The sequence below is a fragment of the Anopheles coluzzii genome, chromosome 2, assembly GCF_943734685.1.
Source record: "Anopheles coluzzii chromosome 2, AcolN3, whole genome shotgun sequence".
NCBI classification, from domain to species: Eukaryota; Metazoa; Arthropoda; class Insecta; order Diptera; family Culicidae; genus Anopheles; species Anopheles coluzzii.
The window spans coordinates 108,650,098-108,672,296 of record NC_064670.1 but is presented as its reverse complement, the minus strand read 5'-3'; the positions used below and the strand labels follow the sequence as shown (position 1 = coordinate 108,672,296).

At 45.2% G+C, this 22,199-nt stretch overlaps 1 protein-coding gene across 1 annotated transcript in view; it reads left to right on the top strand.

The window, feature by feature from the left end:
* The first annotated feature begins 1,510 nt into the window (after positions 1 to 1,510).
* Positions 1,511 to 22,199, top strand: part of LOC120949945 (fringe glycosyltransferase) — a 123,130-nt gene continuing 102,441 nt past the window's right edge. The window contains exons 1-2 of the mRNA XM_040367593.2: positions 1,511 to 1,901; positions 11,285 to 11,677. Coding sequence (XP_040223527.2) covers positions 1,710 to 1,901; positions 11,285 to 11,677 — 585 coding nt within the window. The 5' untranslated portion in view covers positions 1,511 to 1,709. The remainder of the gene's footprint in view (positions 1,902 to 11,284; positions 11,678 to 22,199) is intronic.

Sequence of the window (22,199 nt, the reverse complement as noted above, 5' to 3'; positions counted from 1 at the left end):
CAGCAAAAAACCCGCTCTCTCCGCAGCAACGAAGCAACGAATAAAGTGGAATAAAATAATCATTGATTCGCGCGCGCGCGCACGCGATCTGTAGCAGCAAACCGCTCAAACGATCACCAACACAACGTCAGACCAATGGCAATTTAGGATTGCGATAGTTGTGGTAGTGTCTCCCTATCCCCAAGGGCTACAGTGCAGCTCCCCATACACAGCGCGTAGCCGGTTCTGGAGTATGATCCATGAGGGAGTTATGCTCGGTCGGGTCCCACATGTGCGCACGAAAAACCCGAACGCAAACGAGTCGGAATAAAGCAGGGGTTGTCAGTTTATGCTTAGTCGGTGTTATTTATCCATTTCCAACAATTTGTTTTTAATTTACGTTGTATTTTAACAGTCGAAAAAGTAAGGAAATTCCTTAGCTGCATGTAAGCTAAATATAAAAGTTCATTATAAAAGAAACATAAAACATCAAACAGTAAACCTGCCATCATTTGAATAAATAAAATGCAATTGATTTTATAGACATTATCGAATGAATAATGTGTGTTTTACTTACATGAACTGCCAGAAGTAATCTGTAAAATAAAAAAATAAAACATTATAAATGAGATAAAACATTTAACAAATAAAACACGAAACAAAATACTAAGTAATTCAAAGCTTAACACATCAACAACTGCCAATTTAACTAAAATTCAAAAACAAGAATCATACCAAAAAAACATCAAACCTTGCTGTACATGCAAAATGCTCCTAAACACATTATGCTTCCAAAAACAAACATTTCAAATCAGAAACGAAAACTCAATTGCACAACACGTTTCAATATCAACCCCTGTCAACCATGATCGGTTGCGTACCGAGCGGGTATGATCATCTCGTTCTTGCAGCGGGCTGTCGCGCTGCTCACTCCTGTGTGCCCAACGTACCCATCGAAGGAAGCGCGAACCTGCAGGGTTCTGCTTCGTGCGCACGCAGCTTAGGGGTTTGAACGCTGCTGCTCGGGATTTGAATGATCAGATGATTTTTTGACTTCGCGCCGAGTCGCACGCGTGTGTGCTGAAGCCGTTCCGAGGTTTTATAGCGTACCAGCTGCGTCGTTTCGGAACGACGTCAACAAATACAGCAACCCGAAAAGGGAGAAGCTTCGTTTCAGAACAGGTGTAGGGATATTTAAGTCAAATGGTATTTGGCTTCAAATATGAATAAAGTGTGAGTTCTAATCACAGTAAAAGTGTTCAAGTGTTTTAGAGGTAACCATAAGTATTGGTTTGTGTTTTGGAATTCGGTGAAACAACTATAAACCTGTGTATGATGTGCTATGCTAAAGTGTTATTTGTTTGATCATTCAATGATACTGTGCTAAAAATAATATAAGATTCGATTAAATCTACGATTTGATCTATGATCTGCGAAAATATGATAACAGTGCATTAAGTGCCCCTGCCAAGGTGTTTCAGTGATATCGAATATCGTGGTGAAGATTGTGTTTGTAAGATTGTGAATTGTTTCAACAAAAAAATAAAAAAGGGCTCTCATTCAAAAGATATAGTGCCGTGCCAAGCGTTGTTGGTTTGTGTCTGATTCCGGCAAGCTCTGCGGCCAAAGCCTTCGTCCTGGATCCACACGCGAGCAAGCTGAGCGCTAAGGTTGGACCCCAACATGCGCACGTGCTCCCTGTGGAGGACGGGCAGCTAGAGCGGGCTTCTATGAGGTGCATCCGGAAGAAGATGACCCTCCTATACACGGCCACCTACCGGTACAAGCGTGCACTGCAAACAATGGCGGCGGGCGTGTTTCTCATCTACATGACGCTGGTCCTGTACCAGAACGTCTACGGGTACGACGGTGGTGACGGTGGTGCCGACCCGGACCGTGCCATCGTAGCCGACAATTTGCAGGTGAGCATCGCAGCAAACACTCCGGGCACTGGGGTAGGCAACATTCCAATAGCACAGGAAGCTCCCAAAACTCTAGCTGGAATGTGTATCGGAAAAGCGGGCGGATTTCGGGTACTGATAAGCGTGCTCGCGTTGACATATCTGCCACTCATTAATTATCCGCAATCGGTTCAAGTCCGGGTTCACACAACCCAGTCCCCGTCTACTGGCTACACCCAGTAAACCTGCGATAAGTGAGACTCTGAGGAGGAGGAACAAAGCTGCCACCTGACCGGCCGAGCTGTGGGAACCAACGCGCCAACACACTGTGGTTAGAAATCAATTTCTCAAACCCTCCGTGGCCATCGCGGCAGCAACACGGTGGTGTAGTGTTTATCTTTGCGCAAAAAAACTGACTAGAAGGCATATTATGCCGGCCAGAGTGGAGAGAGAGAGAAATAGCCAAAAAATGGTAATTTTTTCCCGCCCGAGCTCGATCCGATACGGCGAAGGTTTATCAATCCGTTTTGCCTTAATGTCGAGATGCGCGATGCGCCGACCGGACGGATATCTGGGATTGGGTTTTAGATAGTGAAATGGAGGGCTCGGTGAGGATGTGTGATCTTTGTGTGACTCGGTGGGAAAGCGTTCGGAAGCGTACAACGAAAGAGGAGTTATCTATTTTCCTAACATATCGGACGTAACATATCGGGTTTTTTGTAAAGTAAAGTTCGGTGAGAAATGGTTAGGTCCTATATTTTTTTGGAATAGATTGATTGGATAAAGTATATTGATTTGTTTAAATACATTATAGAAAGATGAATTATGAATATTATTTTAGAGAATTTGGTTATTTTTCATGTGTTGGTAACATTCTGAAAACTATACAATGAAGTCTTCTTTAGTCTCCAGAGTGCAAGCATTTGCTGCAGTCTACCATGTTGGCCCAAGCTGACCATATAGCCCCGAATTTCCATACTTATTATTAAATCTTGTCCCAATACCCATAATCATGCATTCATTTACAATAACCAGGCAATAATAGTACGATGCCTTAAAAATACCCAACAAATACTATCTTACGAAGTGTTTCACATGCAAAGCAAGACAAAAAAAATTGTGTGAGAAACGTTACAATTCCTTCCAGGAATTCCAATCCCCAAATTTGCTAATTACTATCTGCATACATCGGTAGAAAAAAAAGCATTCCAATATGGGACAAAACATTCTGCACGCTAAAGACACACGTAAAAAACCCCCTGAAAAGCCAGACGATATTAATAATGATAATCATAATCATATTTATCGGCCTGAAATTGCACACACACACTCTTTCATTTGCAACGATCGAATACAGCGATTGGATTTCAATGAATGTAACAGCAGATTATACAGATCATCATCCCCCCATGGAACGGTTTACTTTTTTAATTCTTTTTGTAACCCAAAATTCCCCTCCTCTCAAACACTCGTTCGCTTGGAACACAGACTTCCCGAGATCGCGAGCAAAGCGCGTCTTCTGCTCGAGGTCGCGAGTCGCACCAGAAACGAAGATATCAAACACCTGCCGCAGCAAAAGGGCGAACGTGAGAGACGTCGACGGTGACTCCCCAACGCCGAAAGAAATCGGTTGAAAACGCCAGGATAGACAGAGAGATAAGACACGATTGGATTGTTGGCCACCACCGCAACAACAACAACAACCAAGCTAAGACCATCTGCCCGTAGTGGCTGGGTTTAACGGCGAGAGTCTCGGCAGCTCGGAAGAAAACGTGGCTTCATGCGCCCTCCCTGTTCGTCTTCCTTTCATCGAATGTCGATCTTCGGGGGCCGTCGTCGTTGAAAGGTTTAGGGCAGCGCTGAAGGCACGATCAAACGAAAACCGGAGCTACTACTCCCCCTCCTTCATCTCACACGAAACACACAGCAAACGATCACAGCTCGTTTTTTTATTGCAAGATTTGAGGCACAAGAAGAGACCTGGAACTGGAACGGCAGCATATTTCACGCAGTTCCGATTTTTGTTTTCAACTTCTCTCCTTCTCTTGCCGAGCTGCTGCTGCTAGAGCACCAAGGGGGCATGATCTCAGGCCCCAATCACTTCGATAGAAGAGCTAACCTTCTGGTGTGCAATTTATTACTCTTCACTGTTTTGGGGAGCTCGTGCATACGTAGTCCGTAGCGCACCAAGCGTCCGAGACAGTGCCGTTGTTCGGCAGCCGGATCGATCACCTTTTTACGATCGATCGTACGAGGTGGTTTTGGGTCGCGGAACGAGAACGTGTTATTATTTCCTATGCACCGGTGCTGCTGCACACTGCGGGTAAGCCCGCCGCGCCGCGGTTGATTATGTTGTGATAAAACGAGTGCTTGGCTGAACGCTGCAGTGTGGCGAACCTGCTGTGGTTGGTATTATTTCACTGCGATACAGTGCTAACCCCATCATCAACGTCAGCTATCATCAGGTTTGATCATCGGATCGGTGGGAAATAGCAGACCTATTTCGGAAAGGGGATTAGTTTATTTTAAAGTCTGATAATGCTTGATAATATTCTGTTAGAATATTACCCAGAAAATGACGAAAAAAACTACGATAGAATCATGCAATAAATTGAAATAATTCACTATACACGCAATGCTGCCATATGTTTCAAAACCCGTTGCCGAAATCAAGTCAAATATACCCCCTTTCCCCCTTTGCTAAAGATTGTATCGCCTACAAGTGGGAGCACGTTTATTCGACAAACAGTGGGAAAACACGCCTGCTAACCACCTGTCATCTTTTGGAGCAATGCTTGAATGCATCTTTCACGTTGCAAAAAGCATCCTCGCAAAGGCACACATGCATGAGCGTGCAGAATTCACCCAAAAGAAAAAAAATGACGAAACTGGAAAAATGCACCTACCCTGGTGTAACGAGATGCACCAAAGTCCTGCTGCACCGAGAGATGCTGCTGCGAGCGACCATTCAAGATGGATGGCCCGGTTTATTTCGGAGCTATAACTCCTGCACCAGCAGCACCAGCAGCAAGTGTTCCTTCAAACAAGTAGCTCATTAAACGTCATCGATGGGAAGCAACACTGTGGGGCGGGGGGGAACAAAAACGGGCGGGAGAAAGCCAACATGAAATTGAGCCACGGAACGTCGGAAAAATGAAGCCGAAAGGTCCGACACGAAACTGGTTCCACACGTTTTTTCCTTCCTTCCTTCCTTCTGTGTTTGTCTGCAGTTTTTTTTTTTTTTGGTGCAGATGCGCTTTCGATTTTTGACTTGTTTTGTACTTTGGGAGGAATAATATCTGTGTTCTTTTTGTTTTTGGGCAAGAAGTAGAATGGCATATGTTTTAAGCCGTTGTTGTTTGAATTGAAACTGGTTCAAATTTGGTCAATGATGAATTTGAGTGACAAAAGTACGAAACCATTACAAGGCTTTAATCAGCAATTAAGTGTGAGTCTTTTCAAAGTGAACATAAAAAGTAATTAGTCTCAGATCGATAGGGAGGATTAATCGGGTTTTGAACATTACACAACTGTACTTCAGTTGGAAATGATTCAGCTACGAACAATTCAACTTATACTGCTGAATCTGAACGTGCAATTTTGTATCAAACTGCTTCTGCCGAAGTGAATAGAATTGATCGCTCAGCACTTCTATAGACATCTGTGCAGAAATGCAGTTCAATTAGAACACCCGCAATGATAATGAAGGTGTCCCGCTGCGTAATGTCCAAGGTTAGCTTCATGGATTGCTTAAATTTCCGCCAATTTTAAACATTTTTTTTCATTCCTGTTTCATCTTTGCCGTAAAACACGTTGAAAATAAGCATTTTGTGATGATTGTTCCTTTTTTCCCATTGAAATCAAATATGCCAGCAGGAGGTATTATAACAATGCACTCAAGCAACATTGTACATATTGCTGCACCCGATTATGACTCACTTACTTTGTGCTGTTGTGTGTGCAGTACAAACGTTACCAAAACTGTTAATACTCAAGCGTTAATTTATTGAACAACCACAGAAACTCTCGTTAACCACATATTCTTATTCGATTAAGATTTTCAAACAAACGCTGGCACATGCTTTGGCCACTGGCTGCCACTGCCAATGCACACAACTTCATCAACGAGCGTCATCAATCTACGCCTGGCTGCCACTGCTTCATGACCGGACCCAAACGCGGCACGGCACACCGACCGTTAAACACCGTTTCCCTCATTTCGAATGTCTCACAATGACACTTCACGCGGGTCAGAATGAAATCGCATAAACAAAAAAAACGCGCACTCCACTCAAATGGAAAGCTAAACAAAAACAAAGGGGGCACACAAATACGATCCCCAGCCCAAGGGGTAGTACCTTGCTCAAATATTGATGTTTACATCGGGCAAGCGGCGAGCCACCGAGGTGATGCGGTTGAAAATGGTGTGGGGTGAGAGCGTTATAATCACGCCAACGCCAAAATGCCTGTCCGCCGGTGTACCTGTGCGCAACACGTCAAATTGAAAGTAAAACAAAAGCGCCCCAAGCTCCCAAAATCGATCCGAAGTGTATATGGAAAACATTAGAACAAACTCCGGTGTCTTCGGTTTCCTTTTCAAATGTCATTCTTGTGGATTTAAATTGAAGGGGAAGGCTCGGGGGGCTTTTTTCGAAGATTTTGTTGTGTATGTACCGTAAATAACAAACAGCAAGCGACACTTTAAACAGAAGTGGCCAATGTTACGCATAATGAATGCGTAAGCTCTCTCTTTCTTTGTCGTCTACGATCGGGGAAGCGACACGTTGTCTTTCTTTTCCATTCTACTGCTGCTTTCAAACGCAAGCTTCCAAACTCATTCGCAAAACATTGAACTTATCTACTGGTAACAATCGGACAGCTTAGTTCTATGATGGTTTTGTACGGAAGGGGAAAAAATACACGAACGAGACTCATAAAGCATAAACCTGCTCCAAGTAAATGTCGCAAACTTCGCAGGGGTTGCGTTTGTTGCTGCGAAAAAAGGGAAGAAATTCATTCAGACATGCTGGTAGCTTATGAATAGACAATGGTGCGATGGTAAAAGAAGGAACAAAACTCAAACCACCAGAAAGTGAATACAACTAAATTCTCAAAACAAAGCACATATCGAGCATGCATACTTATTCCCAAAGCAAAAAAGCAAAGGAAAAAAGGCCCTCAATGATAAATTAAGCTAATGGAGTTTGAAGCAGCGTGCACAGACGGTTTTGCCACCGTCATGAGGATATGTCAAAACGCAGAACAAAACCCAAAACCGTTCTGTGCGCACAAGCAACGAAAACAAAGCACCGAAAAACTGACCATCATTTGCCAATTGCAAAACGATGAAACGAAAGGCTTCGCTTGTTGGAATGGGCTTTGACTGCTCCTTTTTTAATAGCGCATTTAATAAGCCAGTTGCCTCAAAAAAAAAACCGAGAGCTCGAGGGGAGGCAAGAAAATGCTCTGCCGTCGAAGAACAACCGCCACGCAACCGCACTTGATAGGTGTAGCGTGTGCAGGAGCGTTCGGGAACGCGTTTTGCTTAAAGTAAATGATCATTTAAAACAACGACGAAATAATAACAGCGATCCACCTTTCTGGAGGCTAAAGTACATCCATTCCGCAACTCAAGCAACCCCAAAATTGGGAGGAGGATTGGCGTTGATCGGTGGTTTAAGAAGCAGGAAGTCAACCTGTCCTTACGATTCCGCGAAACCGATCATAGCAGGTAGCGCTGGTGTTTTCTGGCCTACCGATTTCCAAGACACCTTCCAAAAGATGCTCCAATTGCCCCCCTCGAAATGGCCGATCAATCGGTGTTCGGTCTGACCCGCCTTAAACCTGCCGACAGATTTATTTGGCCTGCATGTACAACGAGTGTTAGACCGACACACCAGCTCAAACACTCATACACACACAGGCTCAACAGTGTTCAAAAGTAGATCCACAGTAACAGGGGAGCTATACTTTTTCCTCTGTCTTTTCCTTATGTTAAGAAGAACTCCAGAGCATTCAGACACTCGCGCGCGTATTCTTTCGCTACCAAAAGGCACCCAACAGCACACGATCACTTGGCGATCATTCCGTGATTCTGATTGGAAAATTAGCGGAAGCTTTTAAGGCCCCTGCACCGATGGTGTTTCGCCCCTTGACTTCCCACCGGGAGGGAACGATCGCACGCGCACATTGCTCGGATCAAAGCACACGTCCGAAACGAAGACGAAACCGAACGTTTTGTAGCAGACAGGGGTCAATCGGACGGCCAGCAGAGAGCAAGAAGCGGGAGTTAGGCGTGAGCGATATGCGCTTTTACCTCCGAACCGTCCGAGACCGGATGTGTGTGAGCGATCGCCGGTTAGAGGGATTCCAGTTAACGAGACGCTGAAAGACACACAACAGCCTTCACATACCGATTAGAGGGAAGCGCTAAGCTGAGAGCATTAGAGTCGATTGATTTCGCTGACTAATCGATCGTGCGGTACACGCGAGAGTAGTGCTGCTTAGATAGACCTGTTGTGCTCCGGTTTAGAGCTACTTAAGGGCGGGTTTATTGAACCAGCGGGACGATTTTGAGTTCGGCATGGAGCAGAGCACGGTAAAGGGCTTGACCAACAAGTTCAGCGGATTTCTGAACAAGTTGTCCTTGTGTGAGAACGAGACTTTAACGAATAAATATTAATTGCAGATATAAAATGATAAGATATCGAGGCATGTTTAGTTCCAGGAATACTCTTAGCTCCTCAAATAAACGCTTAATCAAACAAAGTTCCTGCAAACTGATCTGAACTGAAGATTTCCATCTCACACATTGCCTGATAATGTGGCGCAGACATTAAAGCTTGTTGAACATGTCAAACTTCTTCCAACTCGTTCCGTTTGCGCAAACGGCACACGGTATATCTCATTCTTTGATATTCCAAGAATTGCGTCTACATGGCCTTTAACATCCACGAGCTATGCTCGTCCATGTAGCCGACAAGCGATCATAAAATGTGAGCTACAAATTCCGGAGAAGTTGTAACAACTCCGGAATCATCTGCCGTAACACACGATTCATCTGCCTGGGTAGCAATCCAAACAGACCCTTACCACGATCATTTGTTTACGATTACAAGAACGTCATTGCACCTGACGGTTTCCAGCCTAGGTGACGGTAGGATGGGCTCTTTTCAAAAACAATGCACTGCACTCGTTCTAGATCACAGTTTTATTGCACTTGCACAGTGGTACAGCAATGAAGAAAAAACAACACACCCGACAAAATGCGAGCATCGCCCTTTTGGAGCTTGAGCACATCAACGAGTTCATTTGTTTCCGTTTTTTATGAGCCCACATTATGACACCCGCGTGACTATGTGTGTGTGTGCCAAGCTCTTCTGCTGGAACGGGAGGCAACACACAAAAAACAACAACAACGTCAAGACGTACCTGAGACAGGGCCCAAACGGACTAGACCGCGTGAACGCACTTCAATTAGATCAACCAACGAACCATGACGAAGACACATAAATACTACCACACGCACACACACACACACACAAGCAAGATGAAGTGGAGCTAGGTTGGGAGGTCTTAAGGTATGCTAAAGAATCACCTTTCCCAAACCCCGGCCCTACCCCGCCACACCTAAGAGCCGGTTGTTATTTTCCTGTTATCGTAAAACAAACGATTTCTACCGACTCGCACACAAGCGAGGAACCTCATTTCGTTTGCGCTACCTTTGCCTCCTCTCTATTGGACGCTAATAACTTTGTGGCTTTCCTTCCTTTTGTGTGTTCCGTAGGGGGAAACTAATCTGTGCTCTGCTTTCAAGCACACATATACACACACACACATGTGTATGTGCGTCTGCATTGTCTTCCAGAATGGCTACCAGAGTTTCGCTGCTATTAAAATGCAGCGACGCTGAAGGCCGACGCCGCTCAAGTGGTCCATGAAAAGCAATTGAAATTTATTCGAATTTAATCAGTGCAAAGCAGTTGAGAGAGACCGACCCCGCTCGGCTTGGAAAGCTGCGGGTCTTATTTGTACTATTCATGTTGCGCTGCCGACATGTGGAAATGGTTACGCGCCCAGCTTAGCTGACCCATGACGAGCTACCGTGGGAACTGACCGTATTGGCTGTCAAGTCTAGAGAACGCCACACGCTTCCGTGGAACTTGCCTAGAATCTTCAGTTTCTTCTTCTTCTTCGTCTTTTCTTCGCTCAAATTCATTGCACGCAAATTCTCAGTTGCGCAAGTGCGCCGGTCTAGAAGGAGTACGGTGCAGGCAAAACATATTGGACTAGAAATTGGACATATGGTAAATATTGACCGACACAGCGTAAAAAGCAAACTTCCACCGGCACACGGATAAGATAAGAGAAGTGAGGCATCTTCGTATACGGCACGTCCGCGAGCGGATACACCAGTTCCGGTGAGACGAGCGAGAGGCTTTCGTTTCGGACTTTTACCGAGAATAGAGGTTAGATATTGGTTGTGTTGCAGAAGCAACGTCTCAACCGCCTTGTTGATAATGTTGTTTCCATTTAAAAAGAGTATACAAAGAAAGTTCCTTATTTCAACGTATACAACATGAAGTATTCTTCGATAACTTTCCTAAAAATGTAAAGTTCTTAAAAAGAAACCTCCTAAGAGCCAAGAATTCTTCAATTTATTCAGCTGCCAGACAATATCCTTCTATTTTCCTAACCGACTATCACACATTTTTAACTGATCGTATTGTGCTCCAGTATGCAAATAAGTCTCAATCGCTAAATAGTGCTCCCATTCTTTGCCTGACACACACGATGGGACGTCAAACATATACCCCCGCTCCTCTCAACGCCATATGTGGAACGATAACGACAATACGAGCATTTCTATTGCTCCAATCTTAGCGAATGCCCTCGAAAAAATGGTCTCTTAACACGATCTTTTGCATGCAAAACGTGACAGGTTTCCGCTGCACCGGGAGAGTTCTTCGTTTTCCGGTCTGTTTCTTGTCATGTTTCTTATGGGCGGGTAAGGGAGGCTAACCAGCCAGTCCCGTAGGTCAATCCAGCCAGTGCACCTGCTGTGTAAGAGATGAAGAGCAAAAGGGCTATGCTGGCGCTAGGTGCACCTCAGGCGATCCAGTTATCTTGGGTGCTTGGGTCTGTCCATGACATTGCTACCGCAAAATCATGATCACGATCTTGGACTAAACATCCAAGCATGCGGGAATGTCGTGCAGCTTTGGGCTCATGTCCCCACCTGTCGGTGACAAACACATTACAGTCGGGAATTTCTTCAACTTGACAGTTGAACGACTTTTAATATGTATCAAGTCGTCTCTTGCAGAGACGTTATGGTAATATCTTCCAATAATATAAAAGCATTCAACTAATCTCTTTTCTTTCTTTCTTGTTTCCTTCCACAGGATCTACAATCATTCGGTGCAATGATGCTCGGTGGTGGTGGTAGTGCTGGTGGCGGCGGGGTTCCTCCTGGCGTTCCAGTGGATCCCGCGATCGACGCGAGTGTAGTCATAAGCAAGCGCGACAACTCTGCACCGTACGGGCGGGCAGACAACAGTGAGAATGAGCTGGTGCGTGCGGATACGAATAGGCTAGTGACCGGGCCCGGGGAGGACCCACGCCGTCGGACACTCGATGGCCACCGGATACCGCCACCGCCGGCCGTTACCGGCACGCCCAAGCCACCCACCACCGAGCTGGACGATCTGCTGATCAGCGTGAAAACGACCAAAAGCTACCACGACACGCGGCTCGAGATGATCATCAAGACGTGGTACCAGCTGGCCAAGGAACAGGTAGGTCCACCAAAACCGCACACACCGAGTGTGGTCAACTGTGCGCACTTAATTATAATTCCAATACCGTTCGATGGGGGGGGGTAGAAAGATTTCTTTGTTCTTGTGCCGACCACAAACCAACCAACCAACCAACCACCAGCGGCAGTAGCCAGCATGAGAGGAAATAACTTGGCAGCTTTTGCGCATTTAATTTTACCCTCTGCACGCTGCAACAAACTTCCGCCCGCTCGGTAATGGTTGCGTGAAGACGACGTAGTTAAGTCTACAGTTTAAGGTGAAGAGATGACTAAGTTTCTTTGCAAAAAAAAAAAAAAAAACACCACAAACTCTAAACTTCATTTTTATAGCCACAGCGGGTAAAGTTACATGCAAGCTCTTCTTGCGGGCAGTAGCTTTATTATTTATTCGCTCTCGTGAAGGAAAATAGTAGTCAACCCTCGGGAAAACTCACCACGGCCGCTGATGCGGCATGCGACGAACGCGCAATTGTTCTGCATGACGAAGCGTAAACTTCATAAAACCGCACACGCATTCAGGAAAGGGGCGGAGACCTTGCCTTTAAGCAAAGTCAGTGAGGCCACGTTCCTTTGCAAGCTTTGAGGGTTCGAAGGAAAATACAGACACAGACACACACACAACAAACGCACACACATACTCCAGAAAGTGCAGGGCTCTGCATAAGTTTGCATTCAGCATAAAGATATTAAGAAACCTTGCACACACGCACACACACGTTACTGCCGCCCCTGCACAGTCTCTCCCATTTCTCTCGCCTTGCTCGGGGTGAAAAGAAAACTTTTTCCTTTGTCCAATATGAAAAAGGTTTGGTGCCCGCTCTTTGTGGCTGGCGTCTTGAACCGTCATTGAATAGTGGTGTAGTTCCTCTCTCCTAAGGGGTATGTAATTATTTCTGAAGTGTAAAATGATAACCTATTCGGGTGATAAGAAAACAAAGCATAAAACAACATCATCGACAGCAACAACGGCTGCGGTTCGTTGAAGTGTGCGCGCAACACTGCTGGCACACACACAAAGCGACTTACGGTGGAGGTGTAATCGGACGTAATTTGAGACACATTGGGCTTTTCTTCCCTGCTTGCCTACTCAAGGGCTGTTAATTAAAGGCCGGCTTACGTTACAAATCTTGATAAGCTATTTGAATTGACCCAGAAGCTCAAGGAGGGAAGAAACGGGGCAAAAAGTTGGATAAGTCTTTTTCAATGATTTATTTCTATACTCCAAAGCGACCGAATTGGCAAACCTAGGGATGCAGCGACGCTCTCCGAAGGCATTGCTTTTCTAGCTTCCAACACTATATACCTCTTTTGTTTCTTTTTGCTTACTTTAAACCACAATGCTGTGGCTTTGAAAAGGGCAAGAAAACAGAGAAAATGGTACCAAATAAAATCCAACAACATAAACCGATGGATTAGGGAAGGTAATTGCAGTGCAAAATGGGCCATTTTTGAGGCAAGCTTGTTTCAGGAAACGCCCGACAACAACCTGCTTCTGTCTGCTCCACCCCAAGATTCTTTTAATCCTTCCTTACTCCTGTCCTTTTCCTTGAATCATCGCATGCCCTTAGTTCGGTTGTATAAGCATTAATTAAAAGCGACAAGCACAAAACCCTTCAGCCTAGAAGCGAAGCAACGCAAGCCGAAAAAAGGGATTGATATAAGAAAATTAAAAACTACCAACTTAATTACTGCCACGTGCATCTTCAAGGCAAGCGAGAATGGATAATGAATGGGTTGGGCTGCGAAAGGGAAATAAGCAAGAAAGGACATTGGATTTATGAAAGCATTTGCTTGTCGTGCAGCTGCCGGTGAAGCGTTCGAGCGATAAGCATTGCAGATATTATACAACAGGAAGGCAGGAGACTTTTGAATGGAATTAGAAGTGGAAAAACAGTGCACAAAGCGCGGTTGGTAAATTTGGCGACGGGTTTATCACTCTCTCGTTTTGTGGTCAATTAAGCATGCTATAATTGAAAACATTTCCCCACGGAGAGATAATACAAAGTTCCAGCAGACAATGTATTTTTCAACAAGAACAACAAAAACCCGCTCAGTTTGTTTATACAAAAAAAAAACTCCCTTCAAACTCAATCATGCGGTGTTGGGCACACTCGTGTTGATGGCTAAATAAAATCGAACCAGTTGATTGCAAAACTAATAAAAAAAAGCCCCGTAACCCCCAGCCACTATGACAATCGTTGGTGGCAAACAAACTGGTGCAGAATATCGCCCGAGCCAGTCCCTTTCTTCAACGTTGTTGCAACGAGATCCTGCAGCGTCATTCGGATGCAATTAAGATGTTTTTGCTTTGCATCTTTGCTTATTACTTTTGCAAAGTTGCACACACAAAAACAACACAGAACAGCAGCCTCGCTCCTGATTTCCCATTTCGTCACAGTGCTGCTGCAACAATGATGCAAAAGTTTTTCCTCCCATTGTCGGCGGATAAGTTGATTTGTTTGTTTGCTTTAAGCAGCACTTGCGATCGATCAATTTTCACGCCCTCGACCGATATCGGAGGTTGTTGCTTCTGTCATTTGTTCTGGTCTGACGGACCGTTTGTGTGAGATCTTCATTAGCGAGGGACACCATCATATCGTTTATTTAAGCGGACTAACTGGTTTAAATTGCATTCTTGGATGCTCTACTTTGTTTGAGAAGTTGTTTTTGCCTTGGAAAAGTAACGTTTTCCCCCTTTCAACTCAGCTCTAATTTGTTCTAATTTTCCTTTCCACCTCTTTCAACCCATCAATCTGCGCAGGTCAATCAAGGTGCATGTTTTACATTTCATCACGACGTGTTGACGGGATTTTAATTGAATCTAGAAACCTGGCACGTTTCCCTTACGCACAGGCCCTCGCTAGCACATCAGTGGAACAAAACATATGTTGTTGCTCTGCCCTCCCCTGTGCGCTTTCCGATCAAAACACACCCAAAGCTATGAGGCAGCCCCGCGAGCCACAAACTATGATCGATTACGAACGCAACGTTCGCCTTTGTGTAAACGAAACCAGTTCGCAGCGGAAATGTCATCTCAAATGGCTGGCGACGAACCTGGCATACGTCTAATCAAATCAAAATGCTCCAAACACACACACTTACACACAGTTTGATCCCAGTCTCCCTGTCACTTTGTTGATGTTGTTTCCCCCTTCATTTCTCATGCGTGACACGGTGCTGCGAATGGAGCAGTAAATTCCAACATCTTCATAGCACCTGCGTCTAAAGCCACCGGCTAGCGCACACACCTCGTTAATCCTCACTTTCCGCATGATCGATCAATTGCGTTTTGACAACTGAGGGTCACTCTCAGGGACTGAAACCGACACATTGTACGCGGGATCTGGGGCCTGCGAAACTCATTAAAATGACGTTTGGCACAAACAGACATCAACAAGTTTGCAACATTCTTACGGGATTGGATGAGTTCGTTTCGCGAAATTATCGTGTACATAAAGTGGATATTGGATTCCCGCCGTCTGTTGCTGCTCACAAATTAAATGTAGAAATGGCAAGGTCTTACGCCCTAGTGGTAGCAATGTTTCCAACCAACTTCTTATCCTTAAGCTGCCACACCATCAATCGAATCGATCTTATTTGATCGATTTCTACCCCTTACGGGGTGAAGCGTTTCATCACCCGCTGCGCGCCGGGTACGCCGGGCGAATCAATTAGTTACATTGTTCCAGAAGCGAGACGGTACGAGAAAATCGACCGATTTCCGATCTCCAGCTGGTTTCAATTTCATCGCCTTGGGAATAAATTGGATTTCGCCCTAGGCGGTGCGCGAGACTTCATTACCTCAAGCGGGCTTTTGGTGGGTTTTTACCCCGGCGCATCCGTGACCTTCGAAAATGCTCCGAAACGCAAACCCCGTTGCATCAATCGATCCGTTGCAGCTGCATCCTAGACGAATCGATAATGATGATCGGTCTTCGTCTTTAGCGTTCTCGATTTCATCGGGAATGGGGAAGATGATTTATTGGATGCGGTTTGCTGACCCCTTTCAGGTGCTTATTCAGGTGCTGTGCTGTGAATCAAAGCAGTAGCATAAATGGACAGGAATACCTGGGGCGTACCGTAGAATACAGTCCAAAAGGTTCAAAAAAAAAGGTCTCAAGACAACATACAGGAGGATTCCAAAACTTTTTTGATAAAGAGTATCGTCTACCTATTGTTTAAGGGGGTTTTAAGCCGTTTGGATAATGCAACTGTTGACTTCTTAAGGTCAATGAACGTGCTCAACCACTAAGATCCCAGGCTTTACCGAATGTAAACATGAACCCGTGCAAGGGTCCAGGGATAAGAGTGAACCCTCCCGTTCTCAGTCTTTGTGAGCTAATGTGGCAAGTAATAGACATTCAGGTCGCTCTTTTGGGATATTAATTCCCCTCCAGGGTTCAGGCAGAGGCATCAACAACCCGCAGGACATTGGGCAACTGTGCCTATCGAAAACACGACGACATGGTATGTCTCCAGTCCCCCGAGGGTCTGTACAACATACCTAAACACCAACATTCGGCTATTCCTCTACGCACGATGGATTTATGATTTGTTTAGTTGTAACGCTGCGTGGCTACCGCCGGGTCCCACAAATTACGATGGTACGCGCTATGTGTTAATCAACGCGATCACCCCCAGAGGGAATGGGAGGAATAAGGCCAAGAGGACAGCGTAATTGATTGCTGGTTGCTTGGTGCGCGTGACGGTACCCGACTAAACTGATTTTAATTTGATGTAATTTTTAGGGGTCGCTCTAGCACGGAGGGGCTCGCTCTGGGGCATCTTAGTACGCGAGCGTGATGACAGTTATTTGAACTATTTGGACGGCTGAAGAGGTGCTGTAACGCTAATGAAGCTATTTAGTTTGTGGTGGCGAGGGGACAGCAAACATCATAAAGCAAACAGTGGTTTTTGTAGCTGCAGGAAGTGATTTTGGATTTCCGATAAGGAAGTGGAGATTAAAAGTCGCTTAAGGGAACACTCTGCCCTCGCGATGAAAACAGATTTCAAACAGACAGATGACTATCCCGACAGAAAAAAATCATGATTTATCACAACAAATCAGGAAGAAAAACTAATCCAACCGTTGTAAGAGTGTAATAAAAAACGATTCCTTTCGTAATTCAGGGAATGAGACTCATTTAAGACTGCGGCAGTTTTTGTTCCTGTTTCAGCTCCACGATATGCATACGCATCGTTCGACCATCGACCATGACCACAAAACTCGCACACCGTAAATGATGAGATAAACAGCCTTGAAAACGCGTTCGCTTTTTTGCATAACATTCCTTCGGTCGCTCTCTCCTAAGCCCAGCTGGATATTTGCGGCAACGCTGGAAAGATTCCTTGGAAACATATACCGACCGATTTAATTTTTATGCTCATATAAATCGGAGGCGGAACCGAAACCGTTCCCCATGGGATGCAACGCAGATACACACACACACATATAGAAAAAATGAACCACTTTTTTTGTTGGAGGACTCAGTTGATGCATTCTACGTGCCGATGCATAACGAGCATTTTAGCTCATCCTGGCGACTCGGGGAAGTAAATGTAATTCTATGTTCAGGCTGTTCAGTGCCCGATGGCGATGGAAGAATATTAGAGTGAGAAGTAATGTAAAACACACACACTCACACAAAACCACCCTTAAGAGCTCATTCTACACGCACAAGGCCGTTCGGTTGTGCTGGCCAGAAGAGAAGCTGAAAATAGCCAAAGGGATCACCGCAACTACTGCAACCACCACAAGCTCTGAGTGTTGGGCAAAAATTAGGATGCGTCTGCCAAACGTGCTATCTCCTCTGCTCGTTCGCATCCCCAATTATGCTGGCGCTTTTGGCAGTTCAGGTTTTTCTGCTTCATCACAAAACTGGCGAACACAACATGTTGCATCTGTGCGTGTGCGGTGGTGTCTGTGCCATCTTATGCTTTGTGCCATTTTTGGGACCGATGTTTTATTTTCGTCTGCTTTTTTTTGTTTCGCCACACAGTGCATATGTTTACGTTTCTTTGGCTCGCATCATCGTCTACATCTAGCCCCATATTATAAGCAGGTTGCGGTACGGAAGAGGGAAAATACAGGGAAAGAGACAACAAAGCAGAACACAAGAGCAGTGCAACAGGAAGGCTAGCGGGAGCGGTGACCGGTGCTGCTGGAGGAATATTTCTAAATAAGAAAAACTGCCACCATAGAAACACAACACAGCGCATAACACATTCATGGTGCATGGTAGAAGGTGGACCGAGAAGGAAAGAAGGAAGAGGAAGCAATTCTAGAAGAGAAAAAAAAGCATACGAGAAAAGATATAAAAACAAAACCAGAAGACGGACAAAGATACGGGTCATTTCAGTTTTGTGTTTTTTCCCTCGTCTTGTTATGCTCTTTTTTGCTCTCAATCTCTCTTTCCCTTCAGCACACCGTTCCATAGGACCAAGTGCATCTCCAACTGTGCATCCAAAGCATGTTCCATTTTTCTCTCCCTTCATACGTTACCGCACAAAACGTACGGGGACAATCTCCGGAAGGAATGAAATGCAGTTTTATGCCTTCATTAAATTGCAAATGTACACACATTAAGCGGACCGCAGCATCGGCGAGAACTGGACAAACTTATCCCCGCGAAGAGGTCCCCGATGTCATCCGATGTCGCTGGTAAACCGAGCGTTTTGGGTGACCACCGTGGTGGTTGGTCGGTTCTCTAGCATTGCTTGTTGCATCGCTTCGGCGAACAATAGTGACCAAGGGAAAGGAGAGTCTCTTCCCTTCAGTCCATGTCACTCGACTTTTTATTATATTTTGCCTGCATTTTAATCGCCCCCTAAGATCATATCTAAAGCTGCCTCGTAAAGCAGCAAAGGCTGACCGTCATCTGCATGTGCACTGGCAGTGTGCTGTCGCCAGGGGAAAGGATATCATTGGTCTATTAATATCATGTATCGATGTCTCAATACACGATCATGATATGCACTCTCTCGGCCTAGGCAACGCGCAGGTATGCAGATCGGTGCGTTTTCCGCAATGTCATCCCATAACGGGGCAATGCGATCGATTGTGTATAGACCTCGTAGGGTCGCTCGTGCGCGCGCGCGAAACCATCGTATGTCAAATGGCAGGTTCGCGATCGTGCCGTTACCCGCTCGATCACTGCCAATCAGCGCCAGCCAGTTGTGATGTCTTCATCGGCAGAAGTGATTTGCGATAGTTTGGTATCTCACCAACTCTCATTGTGCAGAGATATGGATAACGATATGCTCGTTTGGGTGCAGTTGAAATGGAAGTTTCTGGCAGAATGTCTGTTGGATTGGAACTTTCCAAAGCAAAATGTCCTCCGGAAAGACAACTGTCATCATGATCAATGTGTCCGAAAAGGCGTACACTCCCGCGTATGGTTACGGACCAGCGTGGGGCCACAAGATAGATCTCGAGAGTCTGATTCCATCTGCAATCTGTTCCTTCCACAAAACAACACCGGATGCGTTTAGACCAAATACCGTGCGTTGAATGAAATCACGATGAACGATACGAAAAGGAAAGGCAATGATAGACATGCTGGACGACGTGAAAAGACTATCATTATCCTATTTCAGGCGTACTCCCTTCCGAATAGAAACGCTTGCAAGCTCTTTTGATGGTTGAATGTCTCTCCAGACTTTCCGGTAAAGCCATCCGGCATAAGAGCCAACCGGGCTAGGCTATTCGTGCAAGATCTGTTTCGGAAAAAAACAAACCGATGTGGTGCAAAAACACTTTGATTTAGCAGCCTCACAGCTCACAGCTTGGTAGTTGTCGATACCAAATTTCAGGATACTGTTTGTAGATCATGCAACCGGATACAGCATGTCACAGGCATTGTATAGTTTACCACCACCTGATATATAACCTCTAAAACTTGCTTCTTTTCCCTGAGACATGCAAAACACGCTTGCAGGCTGTTGCAAACTCATGTTCAGACCTCGCCCAGAGCCCATCCATTCCATCCAAAACGCTCCCAACAGCTCGCACTAATGAGAGCTCGATTGCTGAAGCATCAAACTTCAACGCTAGGAAGACAATAAATTCCTTCGGACGCCACCTCTAATCACCGTGCAGGAAATGTTCAATAAATGGAGGTTCATCTGCTTAGATTTACTGCTCACACCAGGCCGGGCAGAGTTCCCAGTAGGGAGTCCAGGGGGTAGTTTAGTGCAATGCAAGACACAACCGACTCAAATTATACCAATAAAGCCCCCCATTTTACATCACAGCACTCCTAACGGAAACGTCCCATGAGAAGAGGATCAATTCGAACTTTATTACCGTATTTGCAACTTTCCGTCTCTATCTCCCTCTATGCTGTCATTCATTAATATTTACTGACACGCCCGATGGTGTTTGATCGAAAGGGAAATTATTGCCCGTTTCCTGGGACGAATGGTGGACCATGAAGCGTTCGCTCATAAAGCGATCATATCGCTTGATTGCATCATTTCGCTCTCCACCTTACAGTGTGTGTGTGTGAATCGGTTTTGGAAGGTTTTCGCTTCATACATCTCCAAGCGTCGATGTGGAGTTTCATAATGAGCCAAATTACTGCCGTCCCGTACAAAGCCTGCACATGAACTAATGAAACTGTCTGTCAAGTCGTCGTCCCACCGGTCTATGCTCGTGCCCTGGTGTATCTGAAGTACACGATCGCGTACTGTCTGATGATGAATAGGGGTGCAGACGAGGGCAATCCAAAATCTGGACAGATCAGAGCACCAGCAGTAGTTTGCCGAGCAATTTAAGGCTTCCCTTTCGCGCCGCATTTCTATGCGGCGGTAGAAGAAATTGAATCATCACCAAAAATAATCATATCCGACACGTAGTTGAACGCACCACACATCCTAGTCCCATTGTCCTAAATGGTTGGCCTTAGTGCGTAAGGTTGGGAGTCTCTGTAAGTTTGCGGTACGATACTCTTTGGGCAGGAGGGAAATAATTGGCTTCGTTTTAGACTTTTCATCTAGACCGTTAGGGAGACTGTTTCATCCCGCCAACAAACGAAAAAGCAGTCTCTGGAGATCCGATCAACGGGTAATTATACTTCATTAGTATCGGAAGATTTACGCGCCACTATTTAATCTCTCGCCTCGCTCTATTTTAATTCCAAAGAGGCTTAAGAAATAGAGGGTTCGAATAAAACACATTAGTTAATTTGTTACATGTCGCTTTGGAGCCAGGATATTGAAGATACCGCGGCAAACGGAACTCAAACACGTCTCAAACGACGTTATGGCCAACCATAACTGACCTTTGGCAGATTTTTTAATTTCGTCTAAAACTCCTAATCTGCTCAGCTAGCTGGGAAATGTTCACTTCATTAGCATGGGTTGGTGTTTTGTTTGCCGAAAAGCGCTGTTTTATGCCCCCCCGTTTGCGAACCAAAACTTTCCGTGCTACTGGCGAAGCGGGTGAACCGTGTCAGTCCGATTGCACGCCACACCGGACCATCTCACACATTTGGCCGTTTCTAATTAATTTCCAGACCGTCTAAAACCGTTCGTTCCGTCACGGCCGTAAAATGAGGGATTTTCTGCAAATTATTATATGTTCCTCTCTGCGTGGAGCAAGTTCCTTCTTTCAACGTTTCGGCAAGTTTGCTTCAGTCTCGGAACAGACTTTGCTGTACGGCAGGTTGCCCGTGCCAAACAGGTTGTTTTGGTGCAATTTTGGGAGTTCTGTGTTTTGGCGTTCCGATAGAACGGTGGAGATCAATTTTATTTTCTTGGTGAAGCAAAAAAACCGGACACAAACCTAAAAAAATGGATTTCATTTTGCACATTTGGTATGCTTTTTACACGATACTCTGCAATGACTGTGATGCATTCAATTATTAATTTCAAAATATTGATTTCCAGTTCTGGTGAAGGGTGCACCACCACAGACAACAGCAAGACAAAAGTTGAAACCGGAAAGTGGTTTATTAATTTTCAATCATTCCATTCCCGCCTGATGATGCTGAGCAGGTTTGCCGAAAGGCTGCGATGATGCACCTTCAATAAATTGGAGACCACACTTCTTCCATCAACTCGGCTTACGTTTACCATATTTCAAGCATTCGAAATGTTCTTCGTGGTGGTCGTTCCCCGGTTGTCTCTTTTCGTTCGCAACAAAAACTCCACACACACACACGAAATGAATCGAATTTGACTTTGGATGATAAATGCAAGTCGATTTACAAAAGAAGATTAACATTATTAATTTTGTCCCTTCCCATTCGTGCACCGTACACCCCTCAAATCCCAAGGCTAGTGTTTTAAAATCACTCAATTTAAGTTCTGGAGTGAGAGAAGCAAAAAAAAACCACACCACATAAAACCCAATCCCCCAAAAATACAATTGATTCTTTTCGCGATGCTCTGCGCGCTGTCTGGATTGTGTTGTGCACAATCGAATCGAGCGGCCTTCCCGCTCATCTTTTCCTCTTTTGCATTTCGGCCCTCTATCGGGCCAAAAGGAAGGAAGGATTTGT